This window comes from Pseudophryne corroboree, chromosome 3 (assembly GCF_028390025.1).
Source record: "Pseudophryne corroboree isolate aPseCor3 chromosome 3, aPseCor3.hap2, whole genome shotgun sequence".
Classification (NCBI taxonomy): Eukaryota; Metazoa; Chordata; class Amphibia; order Anura; family Myobatrachidae; genus Pseudophryne; species Pseudophryne corroboree.
The window spans coordinates 154867016-154885415 of NC_086446.1; the positions used below are offsets into that span (position 1 = coordinate 154867016).

At 42.7% G+C, this 18400-nt stretch overlaps 1 protein-coding gene across 2 annotated transcripts in view; it reads left to right on the top strand.

The window, feature by feature from the left end:
- The window catches only part of RPL7L1 (ribosomal protein L7 like 1), a 426894-nt gene that overhangs the window by 87449 nt on the left and 321045 nt on the right, over positions 1–18400 (top strand). Inside the window, exons 4-6 of one of the 2 annotated variants that reach the window (XM_063958503.1) lie at positions 2987–3094; positions 5977–6103; positions 14066–14198. In XM_063958503.1, coding sequence (XP_063814573.1) covers positions 2987–3094; positions 5977–6103; positions 14066–14198 — 368 coding nt within the window. The remainder of the gene's footprint in view (positions 1–2986; positions 3095–5976; positions 6104–14065; positions 14199–18400) is intronic. The other variant, XM_063958504.1, reaches the window with a different exon arrangement.

Sequence of the window (18400 nt, forward strand, 5' to 3'; positions counted from 1 at the left end):
ACACACAATGCAATCTCCTGGTCCTACAATCCCATTGTCCATTGGCCGAAGGAATTCGGCCCTGCATCATAACAAAAGGTCATAGGGTGATTCATACAGGTGGGCTGTGACGATTTCCAACAGCTCAGGTGGGTGGGAAACTGGGTTTCCCGCCGCATACCTGAGTATGTGTAAATAATAGAAATGGACATAAACTTCTTATGTCCATAACTATTCGCACGAGCGATTAATACGCTCCAAACCAACACCGGAATATTGCTAATTAAATACTCTTCCGATGGGTACCAAACACTGCTGTATGATTCCTGTTAGACCCTTCGTACGATACAAAGAGGGATTCCTCAGCTCTGGGACATTGTATTTTAACCAAACTTTCAGAATCTATCAAAGGGACCATGATCTATAAACTACATTAATTGTGAACATTTGTAACGAATGAGTCGCACGCTACGACTACATAAACTCTACCGTAAATACGCATACCGCGCCTGCGAGTGCACGCTATTGCGGGTATGCGCCTCCACGGGAGAGCGTACGCACGCGCAGCGCGGACCAGTGTGCGGTGCAAATATGGCAACGTGCATTGAGACATTTTTCTGACTTTGACAGTCCACCCTTTGGCAGTCAATAATAACTGCCACAAAACATTTAAGGAGAAAAAAATGTAAGTCAGGGGTTAATTGATTTCTATGGTTGGGTAGGGGAGAAGAGTGGAAGTCCTCCTTGTAGAAGTTGCTGTGGGTATCCCTCAAAGACTCCGTGCTCTAGTTAGCCACTGATGTGCTTCCGGAGATAGCTGTGGCCATTTCAAATTTTAAATGTTGTTTGTGCATGTAATGTGTCTGCAATTAAATATGTGATATTTATCTACTTTTTAATAAATACTAACAAACTTTATATAAACTGTAAAAGTGCTCCCTTGGTATTTAAAATACCTACAATTCTATTTACGCTTTTTGCCACTACTGTGGTGCTAATTGTGAGCGGCATAGCAGCTAATATAGGGGGGTCATTCCGAGTTGATCGCTCGCTAGCAGTTTTTAGCAGCCGTGCAAATGCTATGCCGCCGCCCATGGGAAAGTGTATTTTTCGCTTTGCAGGAGTGCGAACGCCTGTGCAGAGGAGCGCCTGCAAACACATTTTGTGCAAAACAAGACCAGCCCTGTAGTTACTTATTCTGTGCGATGATTGCTGCGACGAGTGACACGGTACTGACATCAGATACCCGCCCAGTAAACGCCCGGCCACGCCTGCGTTTTTCCAAACACTGCCAGAAAACGGTCAGTTGACACCCATAAATGCCCTCTTTCTGTCAATCTCCTTGCGTTCGGCTGTGCGTTTGGAATCTTCGCTAGAACCAGTGCAAAACCACAATGGACTTCGTAACCGTACAACGCGCGTGCGCATTGCGGTGCATACGCATGCGCAGATTAGCCGTTTTTTTCACTGATCGCTGCGCAGCGAACAACGGCAGCTAGCGATCAACTTGGAATGCCCCTTATAGATAGAGACCTAGAAGAATTGGTGGCTTGACAAGCACTAGGGAGTGTTTGTATTTTGTGTGCTACAGCTGTATTACATGCATTGTAAAGCTGGGTACACACTGTACGATACTTTGGACGATGTTCTATTTGCAACAACCATCGTGTAGTTTGTACCCTCAAATCCACCCAGTTTATTATTTGTAGGCGCATTTGCTCCACACTCATACATAGGAAACGGACCATGCAAGTAAAGCGGGTTTAAAGCAGCAATTTCATTGGACATGCATTAAGTTGTAAACTGGTAACTTTCAAAAGACCTATCCCAGGAGTATGTGTACAACCCTAGGGAGCATGTCTATAATATCTGTCTGAATACTCAGATTTGTTTTATTACATTCGGGAAGATGGCGCATGCACAGAGCAGATGCTATGGCACAGTGCCAGAGTCTTTGGTTTCACTGCATATCACCATCTTCTTGAAGATGTCACCACAGAAGAAGAGGGAATTACTTGCTTGATGAAGGTAAGTATACTCTGAATGCAGGGGGTAGGGTTACCACCTCATCCCTTTAATTCGGGACACATATTAATTACACAGGTTCTGTGGCTGATTAAAACCAGGTGAAATGGAGTCTTGAAGTCAGCCAGCCACAGAACCTGTGTAATTAATATGTGTCCAGAATTAAAGGGAAGAGGTGGTAACCCTAGCAGGGCGATTGTGGTGCCAGCTCTCCCTTGGCCAGGGCCCTGTGTGCAAAGCACACCCTGCACCCATTATTAATAAGTTCTATGGGGGTGATTCTGAGTTGATCGCTGCAGCAAGTTTGTTAGCAATTGGGCAAAACCATGGGCACTGCAGGGGGGGGGGGCAGATATAACATTTGCAGAGAGAGTTAGGTTTCGGTGGGTTATTTTGTTTCTGTGCAGGGTAAATACTGGCTGCTTTATTTTTACATTGCAATTTAGATTGCAGATTGAACACACCGCAACTAAATCTAAGGGGCCCTACACATTTGACGATGCGCCGCCGAGGTGCCCGACGGCCGAAACGGCCGACGAGCGACCCGGCGGCGGGGGGGCAGTGACGGGGGGAGTGAAGTTTCTTCACTCCCCCCATCACGCGGCTGCATTGAAGTGCAGGCAAATATGGACGAGATCGTCCATATTGGCCTGCATGCACAGCCGACGGGAGACCAGCGATGAACGAGCGCGGGGCCGCGCATCGTTCATCGCTGGAGTCTCCACACTGAAAGATATGAACGAGTTCTCGTTCATTTATGAACGAGATCGTTCATATCTTTCAGAAAATCGGCCAGTGTGTAGGGCCTATAACTCTCTCTGCACATGTTATATCTGCCCCCCCTGCAGTGCACATGGTTTTGCCCAACTGCTAACAAATTTGCTGCTGCCATCAACTCAGAATTAGGCCCTATGTTATATAATAATATAGCAAAATGTATTGTACAGTATCTGAAAATGTTCTTATTGTGTCCATCATGCAGGTGTTTGGGGCTGTGAATTATGTCATCCATAATAACCCTTTCAGGCTTCAGGTTCTGGTAGACCAGTGGCCAGAATTTACTTCTGTCATATGTCGCCCCCCACTGGAGGTGAGTTGAACGAAAAAGGAAAAGATTTGTATCAATGGTTCATTAAATTCAGAACCATCCTGCAGAGATGGCCAGCAGATGATTCACTATCGATGATCTCCATCAATGGTGTCATCATACTTATCATCGATGTCAGGAAACCATCTTATGAAAACTTAAGTGACTTGAACCATTGATGGGTGTCGCTATTGTTGGACACATGAATTCAGTAAACCAATCAGGGAAAGGGGTAGATCTAAGCTGCACACATTGATTGAGGAGTGGTGGAAAAATTCGGACCATCACCATCATCCATTAATAATTGCTAACTATTGATGGCTGTTGAACCCTCCTGGCTTCTACCCACTTCCCTACTAAAGTGATCAGGAGCTTTATTTGCATCATTAGACTTTGAAGCCATGATTACAAACAAATATATAATTACACTTTTAACACCCGGTACCTAATTCAGAGGGGCACACAAATCATACACAGCGCCAATTTTTGTGCAGTTGAGTGAATATTTTCTACTGCACAGATGTAAAATGTCATGGAAACCACTCTGGTACATGCATTACCCTGAGTGTACCACAAAATTGCTATTATATGTGGGAGAACCTGTATCAGAACTGGAGAGGCTAAATGACGGGCATTCCTCAGCGGGCCTGGGATTGGCCTAAAGGCAATGCAATAAAATCCATCCTATGTCTTGTGGGCATTTATGGGAGTTTCATGGGCATGAATACAGTATTATGGGATTAATATTATAATTTATTAATATAAGCAGCCAGTCAAGCACATACAAGAAGGAATGATAACTAAGAAGCATGAGCTGGCAAAGGAAGGCCTTGTAAGGGACAGAAGACCATTAACAATGCCCCAGTAAAGTCAGTATATGATGAAAAGAAATGTGGTGCACCATGGAATTTTCCTTGGGCTCTCCCACCCACTTTAATGTTTTATATTAAAAAGGACATGCACAGGTTAAGAACCAAGCACTTCAGCAGCAGGGACCACCACTTTGTGGCTAAAGTGCTTAGTTTGTTTGTACTCCCACAAACCAAGCTACTGTGTGCTGAGCGGGGCAGAGATGTGTGCTGAGCGGTCTGTGCTAGATCGCTCAGCACACATCTCTGGGGAAATCTGACCATGTGTATGGGGCTTGAATCATGTGACACAATATTAGCTCATCCCCAATGGAATACACTGTTACAGAAGTCTCTGTACTTTGATGCAATTGGCAGGAAAGATAGTTCTTAATGACATTGGCTGTATATTTGGGGCCATTGTCCTGCTCTAGAATAAATTTGGAGCCAATCAGATTCCTCCCTGATGGTATAGATGCCTCCTTATCTTTAGTTTAAGGAAGAACAAGGAGTCCTGGAAGTAGTGATATGGCCCCCACAGAGCCCTAATCTCAACTGTCTGGGATTACATGAAGAGACAGAAGAATTTGAGCAAGCCTACATCCACAGAAGATCTGTGGTTAGCTCTCCAAGATGTTTGGGATAACCTCTCTGCAGAGTTCTTCAAAAACTGTGTGCAAGTGTACCTAGAAGAATTGATGCTGTTTTAAAGGCAAATGGTGGTCACGCCAAATATTGATTTGATTTAGACTTCTTTTCTGTTCATTCACTTTTCATTTTGTTAATTAATAAAAAATAAACTACTACTTCTATTTTTGAAATCATTCTTACTTTGCAACATTTTTTTCTCACCTGCCTAAAACTTTTGATCAGTACTGTATATTTTCTGTATCTAAAGTATCAGTTAACTGCAGTCTCGTTGGGGCCCTTGTTGAACATGCTGAACCGACCACTCCCCATTAACACATCTAGTCACTTCCTGTCAATCACTTTTTCATGAAATCATCATTGCAAGCGGGATTGCGGCAACCTACTGCGTGCACATTGCGATCACAGCACATGCATAATTGCTCCATTGCAAGAATATTTGCATTGCGTACAAACATGTATTAGGCCCCAAGTGAATGTACAATGACATAGGGAAAGGAGGGACGACTGTTACCTTTACCATGCAGTTTCTTTTAAAGAGTGGAGAAACACTTGAATTCCCTAAGTTCAGGTGTGTTCGGTTTTTGTAAAATCTGAACCTCTCATCTCTAGTACATGCACAGCAGCAGTGAACTGATAACGTCACATATGTCTGCATTCTCAGCTTTCTTACCTATATAGGAGGATACTGTCCTAAATATGTTGGGGGAATTTCAGTGGAGTGGAATGGGGTGGTAATACTTTACTTATAGCAGAACTGCAGTGGAAAGCAGCCCCAACAATGGTGGTCATTCCGAGTTGATCGCTCGCTAGCAGTTTTTAGCAGCCGTGCAAACGCTATGCCGCCTCCCACTGGGAGTGTATTTTAGCTTAGCAGAAGTGCGAACGAATGTATCGCAGAGCGACTACAAAATCATTTTGTGCAGTTTCAGAGTAGCTTCAGACCTACTCAGCGCTTGCGATCACTTCAGACTGTTTAGTTCCTGTTTTGACGTCACAAACACGCCCTGCATTCACCAAGCCACGCCTGTGTTTTTCCTGGCACGCCTGCGTTTTTCTGAACACTCCCTGAAAACGGTCAGTTGACACCCAGAAACGCCCACTTCATGTCAATCACTCTGTGGCCAGCAGCGCGACTGAAAAGCATTGCTAGATCTTGTGTGAAACTACATTGTTCGTTGTAATAGTACGATGCGCGTGCGCATTGCGCCGCACGTGCATGCGCAGAAGTGCCCTTTTTGCCTGATCGCTGCGCAGCGAACGAAAGCAGCTAGCGATCAACTCGGAATGACCCCCAATGTGCTGTACAGTATAATGGCTGCATATAATGACTGTGTGGTTTATATTTGTGTTTTTAACAGTCATTTAAAAAACTCTATCTCTCCCTAGGAAATGACAGATCCCTTGGATCCTTACACCAATACATACTTTCTCTTCAGTAAAGACCCACAGAGTCTACACAGGATGCTGCAAGATCCCCAGACTGTAAACTGGAAGCAAGAGTTACAGATACAAGGTGAGTAGGGCACAGAGGGAAACACATATTAATGATGGGCTTGAAAGCAAGACCTCAGTGCTTATGGGATGAAAAAAATGCAATTTAGGTAAATAGTTATTTGTTAATAGGTAATGAAGAAAATAAGCGCTTATGAGTGTGATAACAGAATAGGAATATACAGGTGGGTGTAGTTATGGCCAAGAACACTTATCTGGTTTAAAAGAAATTCCAACGAGTGTTCATCATTTAGGATTTACATGTAAAAGAAAAACACAACAAACATAGGGGTAAATTTACTAAGATTCGTAATTCTCCCGATTTGGTGGGAGAATAATCACGAATGACATCGAAAGTGTAAAACTGCAACTTTTTGAATTTGTTACGATGGATTTACTAAGCTGCCGTATTTTGCCTTTTCGGGTTTTCCGATGTCGATGTCATTCGTTTTTTTTTCCAGTTTTTTACGGCAGTGATTAGCAAAACACTGCCGACTTTTTTACAATGAATCTCGGCCGGATCTGTGTGATCCGTGCTGGGGTTCATTTTTTTGTTTTTTTTTTAAATTAAACACTGTAAAATCCCCCAAAAAAATTGCGTGGGGTCCCCCCTCCTAAGCATAACCAGCCTCGGGCTCTTTGAGCCGATCCTGGTTGCAGAAATATGGGGGAAAAATTGACAGGGGTTCCCCCATATTTAAGCAACCAGCATCGGGCTCTGCGCCTGGTCCTGGTTCCAAAAATACGGGGGACAAAAAGAGTAGGGGTCCCCCGTATTTTTAAAACCAGCACCGGGCTCCACTAGCTGGACAGATAATGCCACAGCCGGGGGTCACTTTGATATAGTGCCCTGCGGCCGTGGCATCAAAAATCCAACTAGTCACCCCTGGCCGGGGTACCCTGGGGGAGTGGGGACCCCTTCAATCAAGGGGTCCCCCCCCCCAGCCACCCAAGGGCCAGGGGTGAAGCCCGAGGCTGTCCCCCCCCCCCCCCCCCCCCATCCAATGGGCTGCGGATGGGGAGGCTGATAGCCTTTTGTGATAATGAAAAGATATTGTTTTTAGTAGCAGTACTACAAGGCCCAGCAAGCCTCCCCCGCATGCTGGTACTTGGAGAACCACAAGTACCAGCATGCGACGGAAAAACGGGCCCGCTGGTACCTGTAGTACTACTACTAAAAAAATACCCAAAAAAAGACAAGACACACACACCGTGAAAGTAAAGATTTATTACATACATGCACACAAACATACATACATACTTACCTTATGTTCACACGAGGGTCTGTCCTCTTCTCCAGTAGAATCCAAGGGGTACCTGTTGAATAAATTCTACTCACCAGATCCCGGGTCCCAGGGTCCTCGGGGCATCCATTTGTAATCCACGTACTTGCATAAAATAAGAAAACGGAAAGCCGAGCCACGAACTGAAAGGGGCCCCATGTTTTCACATGGGACTCCTTTCCCCGAATGCCAGAAACCCACTCTGACTTCTGTCTAAGTGGGTTTCTTCAGCCAATCAGGGAGCGCTACGTTGTAGCACCCTCCTGATCGGCTGTGTGCTCCTGTACTGTCTGACAGGCGGCACACGGCAGTGTTACAATGTAGCGCCTATGCGCTCCATTGTAACCAATGGTGGGAACTTTCTGCTCAGCGGTGACGTCACTTTAGGTTTTAACTGATTACGTTCGTTATAAATAAATCCCGCCTTTGCTTTTAAATATTTATCTCTAGTTTTATACTGCTTTTACCACCGGTGGTCGCTCTGATCTTATCTGTTTTTTCTAAATTCCTTTTATCCTACACACGTACAAGTGTAGGTTTTATTTAAGATTGAGCAGACGCCCCATAAAGAAAGGGGAGTGGTATCGTAGAGATCAAACATTTCACAGGGGAATCTAATAGACATACTGTGAAAAACTATTTCTACTATTTTTTGGCGCTGTCAGCTCACCCTATATACACATATCTCTGTACTATTTCTTACAGCTGCCTCAAATTGGGTCAGTAGATTCACACAGTATGTTCAGATTAAACGAACGTACAGACAAGAGGAGCAATTTGTGCAATAAAATCTTCAATGAAACTAACAAACCAGAGGAAATACCCACATCAGATAACCTTGACAATATGTTCTGGGACATTGAGAGACTTCTTGTTAAGGAAATAAAAGCATGGTGGGACATCAAAGGTCTAGAACACTATGTCAGTGTGGATAGAGTCCCCAGAGGCCTTAGAATTCTAAAGCAACCCACCTTTGGTACTGAAAACCAAGCCTTTATGAAAGAATGGGACACCATCCTACACAATTGCTCCATCAATTTAATGAGATTGCTTATATCGGAGAAAAAACGTATTCTAGTCAACCTAGAAATGGAAATTAATGAAACCGAAAAAGGTTTTGAGACCTTCAAGGATAAGGAGGACTTCAAAATTAATGAGAAGGTTCTGAATAAGAAACTTGAACACATTGAGGACACAGTAATCAGGAATAAAGAAAAAAAGTTCAGCAGGGACAAACAGGATTACGAAAATAATAAAATAAAGAACTGGAACAGGTTCAACCAAGAGGGACCACAAGAACAGAAGGTGAGAAAGAATTACTGGCAATCAGCATCACAAAAAGGAAAAAGGAGACTACCAAGCCAAGCCCTACAAGAAAGGAGACACATACAAACTTCCAACAGATTCACAGCACTACGCAAGCTAGACTCAACAGGAGATGTTTTTTTTATCCCAAGGACCAAGCACAAAGGTCAGGGACACGACCACAACCACCAAGGAGGGAGCGAGCTACGCATCACCACGAAAAAGGCACTTAGAAGAAGAGGATGCCGTGGGAGTGGCAGAAAAAAGCCGTTTCAAACGGAGATACCTACAGTAGAAGACTCCACACCCAGAGGCATCTTCAACTTATCCAAACATGACCTAACCACGCATGAAATCTCCCTTTTGAACAAAGGGCTGTCATTCGCACCCACAAAAGGGATGAATAAATTTGACACTTTTGTGGATTTGAACAAATTTGTGAGGAAACTCACCCTGAAACGCCATTTTTTAAGGAAGGAAGACGCAGTTATAAGGAACTATGACCAATCAAAATCAGGACTAAGACCGATCTCTAAATTCTATCCCCTGGAATCCAAGGGAAATAACATAGGCATGTTTTACGACCTAGTGGTAAAAGACCTATGTGAGGCTGAGATCCAACCTATTAAAGAGAAGAATCTAACCAATAAAGAAAGACAAGCAATCAAACAAATCCAGGGAAATAAAGACATCATTTTAAAACCAGCTGACAAAGGGGGGGGGGGCTGGTGATTATGGACCGTACGGCATACATTGTGGAAGCTGAAAGACTACTGGGAGATGAATCATCTTATAAACCACTAGCAGCAGATCCAAAGGAATCATTCGTGGAGGAACTCAGAGTTATCCTCCTTAAAGGCCTCAGGAACGAGACACTCACTAAGGAGGAATACCAATATCTCCTTAGCACCAACCCCGTCACCCCCATTTTTTACTTTCTCCCAAAAGTGCACAAATCAATGACCAACCCACCAGGGAGGCCAATTGTGGCAGGAATTGATTCCCTAACATCCCACCTGTCGGAATACTTGGATATTTTCCTCAGAAAATATGTTATGGACCTACCCGCGTATCTTAAAGACACTACATCAGTTCTGAATCTAATGGAATCACAAATATGGAAGGACACTTACAGGTGGGCCACTGTAGATGTACAGTCCTTATATACGTGCATCAAACATGATCAAGGAATCCAAGCATGCAACTTTTTTATGAGGAAGGACCCTTTTATTAAGGACGACCACCGGATTTTTATTTGTGATATTATGAATTTCATTTTAAAACACAATTATTTTAAATTTCAGGACCAATTTTATCTCCAGACCTGCGGGACAGCGATGGGCACCATTTTCGCGCCTAGTTTCGCCAATCTCTTTATGGGCCACTGGGAAAATGAGTATATCTATACGGATCATCCCTTTAACGCAAAGCTAATTCTTTATAAAAGATATATTGATGACATCCTAATTATATGGGATGGCGACGAAACCTCATTCAAGGATTTCCTCACATATATATCCAACAATACCAGGAACTTGAAGTTTACCTCCAACAATAGTACAGAACAGATAGAGTTCCTAGATCTAATATTGACTCACCAAGGGAAGGAAATCATCTCGAAGAACTTCATTAAGAAGGTGGACACAAACAGCTATGTCCACTACCGTAGCAACCACCTTAAACGATGGAAGAATAATATTCCCCTTTCTCAGTTCACAAGGATTGCACGGAACTGCACGAAGACGGATGATCGTGATGCCCAAATGACAGTCTACACAGAGAGATTCAAAGAGAAAGGATACCCTGAACATATCACAGCAGCTGCGAATGCAAAAGCTAAAACCCTGGAAAGAAATCAACTCCTTGAATACAAACCCAAGGAAAATGCTAAAGACATGGTTAGATTCGTCACCACCTACAGTAAACATGACAACCTGATTAAACAAACTCTCAAATCACATTGGAACATATTATTAATGGACCCCATCCTCAAAGATTATTTACCAACCGAACCTCAAGTGGTTTTCAAGAAATCACAAAATTTAAAGGACCTCCTCGCACCAAGCATGCTAAGGAGTTATGACACCCCAAGAAACACACTACCGAGATGTGTGGGATGTTTTAAATGTGGTCACTGTAATATCTGCAAATTTGTGAACCCTAATAGAAAAACCTTTAAGAACACAGGTGAAACCAAGGAGTACAAAATCAAGCACTTTATTAATTGTAATACATGCTCCGTCATCTACCTTCTGGAATGCTCGTGCAAGATGAAATATATTGGAAAGACTAAAAGACCACTGAAAATCCGTATACAGGAGCATATAAGGAATATAAAGAACCGGGTCCAAACACACGCAGTTTCCAGACACTTCCTACAACATCACGGTTCCAACCCGGAAGAACTGACGTTCAAAGGCTTGGAACTAGTGGCATTAGGAGAAAGAGGGGGGGACCTCTCCAACCTCCTGTCAAGGAGAGAAATGTTCTGGATACATGAATTGAAATCCCTTCATCCGAACGGACTGAATGAAGGCTATGAAATAGCCCCCTTTCTATAAACGTAAGCTTGCACTCCCTCCTTTAATTCTTGATTTTATCCGTATCCCCCTTTTTTCTGGCTCAGTCCGGGTTGGAACACGGAGCTTTAGGCTCCCCAACCTCTGGACCACTTCTTTCACTACCCTGACCTCAGATTACAGTCATACCACACTGGATATGCCCAAATTCGTCCGATCTTGGAAGCCAAGCAGTGTACTGTAATAACAACTACAACATGGGCTGGTGCTATTTCTGCATTCTCCTTCCCATTGCTTCTCCGTCTCCTCCTCTACCCCCCCTTTCCTCCCTCCCCCCCCCCTTCCCCCTTCACCCCCCCCCCCCTATCTTAATTTACGCCTTTTATTTATTTATTCATTTATCCATTCATTTAAAGTGTAAACTAGTATTTATCTGGCTCTCAAAATTATGCATATATATCTATAAATATAATTATAACGCCAATCTCACCACATAATTTCCCTCCATCCAACTTAAATTTGTATGTCACAAACATATGCAGACCTACAGAATGTATCTGACGCCGCAAAGTAGATGTCATTTTAGTAGTTGAATTAAACTATTTTAATATCAACTGACTAGGGTCACGATGTATAGTCCAAATACAATTTGTACCAAATCAGTGTTATCTCTAAGTGAGACAGTAACATGATACGTTCTTAGAATCATCTGCAGCTTCACTGACTCTCGTTTCTCCTATTTACATGTGTGGCTTCCTGTGTGGAGACGGAGTCAGCATATCTAAACTGTATAAGTGTATACATACAACCTATGAAAACATGGCCGCCGGCATCTGCTTCCAGCATAGACAGCGGTCTTATGACACGGACTCCAAGAAAATGGCCGCCGCACTTTCCCTCACAGTAACCGGCGCATGCGCGGAAAGGAAACACGGACACCGGAAGTGGGGCGGAAATGACGCGATTTGCGTCTAAAACCGGATTTTAACAAGCATGAAAGTATTCCTGTATATACAGAGATTCTGGACACATTATCCAAGCGCAATTCAGGCGCTTTACACTATATTAACATCCCTCACTGCAGATATTATTTACATTGTATTTTTTGAACATAGTAACATATTGTGTATCCTGTACATCCTGTCACAGGAAGTGATGTCACCAATTACTTCCTGACCCATAGGGGTATAAATAGATGACATGTCCCACTGTGCTCACTACCCCTTGATGAAGTCATACCAGACGAAACGCGTTGGGTGATTCCTGCCATTACTGAAAATCCTCAAGTTAAGCTGTTTACTATATTCATCACTTCTCTTTTTTAACTAATTTTAGATACCTTAATACCTCGCATGGTACTTATATTATGATTATGAGGACCTGTTTTTAGTACACATTTGTGTCTTTTTATATGCCTTTTTTCTGAATACTTTTATGGTTTATTTTTAAGCAAAAAATTTTTTTTAGAAAAATACGCATTTTTTATAAGCTGCCATGTGTGTCTAAAAGTATTTTTTTAACTGATTACGTTCGTTATAAATAAATCCCGCCTTTGCTTTTAAATATTTATCTCTAGTTTTATACTGCTTTTACCACCGGTGGTCGCTCTGATCTTATCTGTTTTTTCTAAATTCCTTTTATCCTACACACGTACAAGTGTAGGTTTTATTTAAGATTGAGCAGACGCCCCATAAAGAAAGGGGAGTGGTATCGTAGAGATCAAACATTTCACAGGGGAATCTAATAGACATACTGTGAAAAACTATTTCTACTATTTTTTGGCGCTGTCATACCCATATTATGTTTTATTCTTTAATGTCTGGGCTACTAAATATGTTTTTTTTGGGAATAAGCCTGATCCCTGATTTATTGCCCTCCATTACAAATGACATTTTGTGAGTTTGAGAACGGTGCACACTATGTTTGTTGTGTTTTTCTTTTACATGTAAATCCTAAATGATGAACACTCGTTGGAAGTTCTTTTAAACCAGATAAGTGTTCTTGGCCATAACTACACCCACCTGTATATTCCTATTTTGTTATCACACTCATAAGCGCTTATTTTCTTCATTACCTATTTCTGTCTATGTGTACACCATACACAAACTCTGTATTATGAGCTGCTACTCTTATAAGGGTTAAGGAGTGTTATTTATAACATCTTATTACTGCATGTCTGTACTAAAGCGCCTAGGATTCTGCTATTCCATAGTTATTTGTTAATGTGTTAACAAAGAAGTGTCAGCTGTCCATTGAATAGAGTTCTTACAAAACCTTAATTTCATACTTTCTTACTACAGTATATGGACTGCTCCCCTTGGAGATACCAGTCTGGAGGTCCAAGTGAACAGATTCACTACAAAATGCTTCAGTTTACAAAAATGTAATTTCTACTTTATCTGGTTCCTTCCTTCATCTGTTTGTGAGGTTCCTCTGGGGTCTAATTATGAAGCAGTGAAAAGAGGGGAGAAGTGAGCCTGTGGAGAAGTTGCCCATGGCAACCAATCAGCTGCTCCGTACAACTGTATAGTATGCAAATTATAAATGTTAATTCAATGCTGATTGGTTGCCATGGGCAACTTCTCCACTGGCTCACTTCTCCACACTTTTCACTGCTTCATGAATAGCAGCAGAGGGTTAGATGAATAGAAAGACGATGATAAAGACCACCACCTCACCAACTTTTCATAGACTTACTGTACAGGCTATGTTATTTTTGTCCCTGAACATTTCATGGTCATCCATCCCATCCACATGTCCCTGCTGACTATTATAGCAGTCAAGAGATGATGCTTAGGAAACCGTGCTTCCTTCATAATATTTATCAATGTAAATAATTTATTGTATTCCTATGATTTATTAACATGCCTTTCAAAGGGTGCCAGCCACAGTTGGGGAAGGTGCTTGAAGAAGTCAGTTCCACTTATGGAAGCAAAATGCACACAACAAGTAACCTGTTATACATGAAGGATAAGACAGAGGAAGAGGAACTGAAGAACTGCACAATAAGGTACAATAAAACATACAGTACAATGCCATACTATACCATACTAATGGGCAAGTTCGATAAAAACAGGACCCTGGACAAAACAGAATGATGTCACAAAAACGTACAGTATAAGCAAATTCTCTCTTCCATGTTTTATATCATTTCAGCCTTGCTCCATATAGTGATTGCCACACTTGTATTTCTTTGCAGTGTAAGGTGTGCGGCCATTTCTAAACTCGTACTGCAAGTAGCCTCTGTAAGTCTTTTATGCATTACTGACAGAAACCGAACATTTACATTTTAACTGTACAATTAAAAAAGATCTCATATATTACTTCAAATTCTATAGCACCTTGTTATTTAATTGTAATGTTTTGCTAACTTATACACTATGGGCCTAATTCATACCTGATCGCTGCTGTGCAAACTCACACAGCGGACGATTATCGAATGACTGTGCATGCGCATACCCTCCAACATGACCCATTCCTTTAGGTACAAAATGCTCTGTTCCTGGACTTCCTTGCCAGTGGCAGTTACAGAGGAGGGGCTGCAGCACAGTCCAAAATTTAAATAGAGGAGCCACACCCATTGCCAGTGAGTCCCAGATGATGATGTTTGGCAGTATTATGGTGGCAGTTGGTGTGGCTCCCCTATTTGAATTTTGGACTGTGCTGCAGCCCGTCCTCTGTAGCCACCACTGACAAGGAAATCCAGGATAGAGCATTTTGTACCTAATGGAATGGGTCATGTTGGAGTGTATGCATGCGTATGCATCACAATGCGCAGGTGCGAGGCCAAACAGTGAGAGAATGGTGCGAAAGTTTGATCGCTAGGCGCACACAAGGTGATTGACAGGAAGAGGACGCTTGGGGATGGTAACTGCCCGTTTTCTAGGAGTGTCAGGAAAAAGGCAGGCATTCCCAAGCGTTTTCAGGGAGGGTGTGTGATGTCAGCTCCGGCCCCAAACAGCCTGATTCTATCGGCTGTTTAGGGCTGTGATGTCTCTCCCATAGTTCTGAGGAGCGTTCGGCTAGACGGATGGCGGCGATCGGATGCAGGAGTGGGGCTTAAGGTAAGTATTGTGGATTTTTTTTGTGTGTGTAAGTGGTGCTACTACAGAGGGCAACATTACATGGGGGCAATATTACATGGGGCATAACTACTGGGGCAATACTACATGGGGGCATAACTATGGGGTCAATACTAATGAGGGCATAACTATGGGAGTATAACTATTGGGGGCAATACTACATGGGGGCATAATTATGGGGGCACTACTACTGGGGCAATACTACACAGGGGCATTACTACTGGGGGAAATACTACACAGGGGCATTACCACTGGGGGCATTACTACTGGGGACACTACTAATGAGGGCATTGTATAAGGGGCACTTCATAAGTGGCATCACTCCTGGGGACATAAGGGGCACTACTACTCGTGGCACTGCATAAGGGACACTACTGCTGTGGGCTTTGTGTATAAGGGGCAGTAAACATGAATAAGGGACACTACTACTGTATGTAGTGTAATGTGAATAAGATTGTGCTACAGTGCAGCATAATTTGAATTGGCGATACTATTGCGAAACCACGCAAGTTTCTTTTTGCGGCACGTGCAATCTCTTTATTAAATCATTACAATCAGCGATAGAGTTGGGACACACAGCACTATAAAAAAAAATGAAATGAGCAACATCACTATGTCACTGCAGGTGCCAATCACCTCGCTCTCTTGGCATAGTGGTATCACCAATGGTTACTATGCCTGTATGCTAGGGTTCGATTCCCACAAAGGACACACTTGTATTGTATATCTGTGTAAAAATTAGCATCCACAGTTTTTTTCTAATTTTGCCAAAACAAGTTATATCATATTTTGTATACAGTCACGGACATGCACATAGATATACAGTCAAAATTAGAAAAAATCCGTAGGTGCTACTTATTACACAAATATACAAGTGTGGCTTTTCAGATTACGAAAGTGAGATTACGAAAGTCTTTATGAGACTGAGTTTACTGTACGTCTTCCTGGTCCTCCCCATTGCTTTAATAGGCAGCCTCCCCAACCACTAATCCCACCTATATTTGATATCATGAGTCATGTAACGATATTCACCAATATCACAAAGATTGGCACTGTTATTAATTCCTCTTGTAATACCATAGAAAATACTCTCGCTGTGACTGACATAACTACAAACTTTAATGTAAAGTAGAGACGTGCGCCGCCTCATGTGTTTTGGTTGGTTTTGGTTCTAATTTCATCCACGTGTTTTGGTTTTAGTTTGGGTTTTGCAAAACCACCTTTATGTTTTTTGGTTTAAATAACAAACCATCCAGTATTAGCTAGTTTAGACTTGCACATGCAATCTCCATCACCATCACCCTCATCATCAACCTCCTCATTAATGATCGGAGGTAGTCCTTATAAAAAAATGTTTTGTGAGGGCCTAAAGAAACCAAGCAATCCGGCCACAAAAGTGTCAGTCCCTGTTGCTGAAGTGATTGGTTTGTTAAACTGTGCAAGTCCTTTTTAATATACAATATAAGGGTGGGAGGGCTCAAGGACAATACCATCTTGCACCACTTTTTTCATAATGGGCTGTATTTTTGTGGGCAATTTTTTTTTCATAGTGGTTATTGCTGAATTATATTACTAATTTTCAACACATTTTTAAACAGAAATAACTGCTGTGTGTTTCTGCGACTGCTCTGTTGCTTAGTTTAGCCAGTCAGCCTTTGGCCAATGTTGATAAAAGCGAAGCACAAACAAAAAGAGCTAGGTGTGCAAATGCTAGGAGCTAGGGGGGTCATTCCGACCTGATTGTACACTGTGACCGGGTCTGAACTGCCCATGCGCCGTGACCACAATGTGTAGGTGCGTCACTCCCTGGCGACGGCCGTCGCCAGGGAGTGACAGAACCAATGAAGAAAGCAATCGCACCCACGACCACAAGAAGATTGACAGGAAGAAGCCGGCCGGAGGCATCAACTGACCGTTTTCAGGGAGTGTCCGTCCAAACGCAGGCGTGCCCACCCGTTTCAAGGGAGGGATCCTGACGTCAGCTCCGTCCTAGATGATTGCAGCGGGTGAGTAAGTCCTAAGCTGTGCAGATAGGGCACAAACTTTTGTTTGTGCAGCTCTCTGCACAAGCGAGCGCAGCCCAGCACAGTGATTCCCCCCTTCCCTGTAGGCAGCGACTACCTTATCACAGCAGTGCTAAAAAACTAGCCTGCTAGTGATCAGGTTGGAATGAGGGCCCAGGAGCTGACAAAAGGGATGATCTGGATATTGTGGCTATTCATGGTCATGGTGGAATGAAAATCATAACTTGGACAAGGCTGGATATACTTTATTTAGGAAGGTCAGAATGGGAAGAATAGGAGGAGGGGTAGCGAAAAAAGCATAAATACTACCTTAATACAAAGTATCGGGGGGAAAACTGATGGCCTTTCGGTGACCTTAGAAACCGGGAGAAGGCAATTCGTTGTATTGGGGTGATACACAGACCACCAGGTCATAAAGAGGAAGTGGGCAGGAACCTATTGCAGGACATCAATACAATGGCATTAAAAGGAGAGGTTATAATCATGGAAGCCTTTAATCTGCCTGATGTAAACTGGGAGTTGTCTGTTGCAAGTTCCAATAGAAGAAGGGACATTTTGAATTCCTTGCAGCAAGCATCCCTCCAGCAATTTGTGAGGGAGCACACTCAGAAAGATGCAATATTAGACTTTATACTTACAAATGGAGACAGAATATCTGATGTAAAAGTGGGTGAACACCTGGGATCCAGTGATCATCAAGCAGTATGGTGCAGCATAAAGACAGAGACAGACATATCCCATATAAAAAAAAAGGTGTTAGATTTTAGGAAGGCTGATTTTGGATGGATGGGAACATGCGTAAGGGATTCTTTGGCAGAGCAGAGGAAGTAGGAAGGAGTGCCGAAGAGGTGGGAAAAATTAAAAAGTAACAGACCTTTGTATCAAAAGGATTAGGAAAAACACAAGAAAAAGGAAGCCAGTTTGGTTTGTGAAAGAAGTAGCAAGTATTTTGAAAGCAAAATAGGTGGGATTTAGGAAATATAAGCAGCTCCAAAATATTAACGACAAAGAGGTGTATCTTGTGAGACAGCAGGAGACTTAAAAGGTAATCAGATGTGCAAAAGCACAAACTGAGGAGAAAATGGCCCAGTCAGTCAGCATATAAA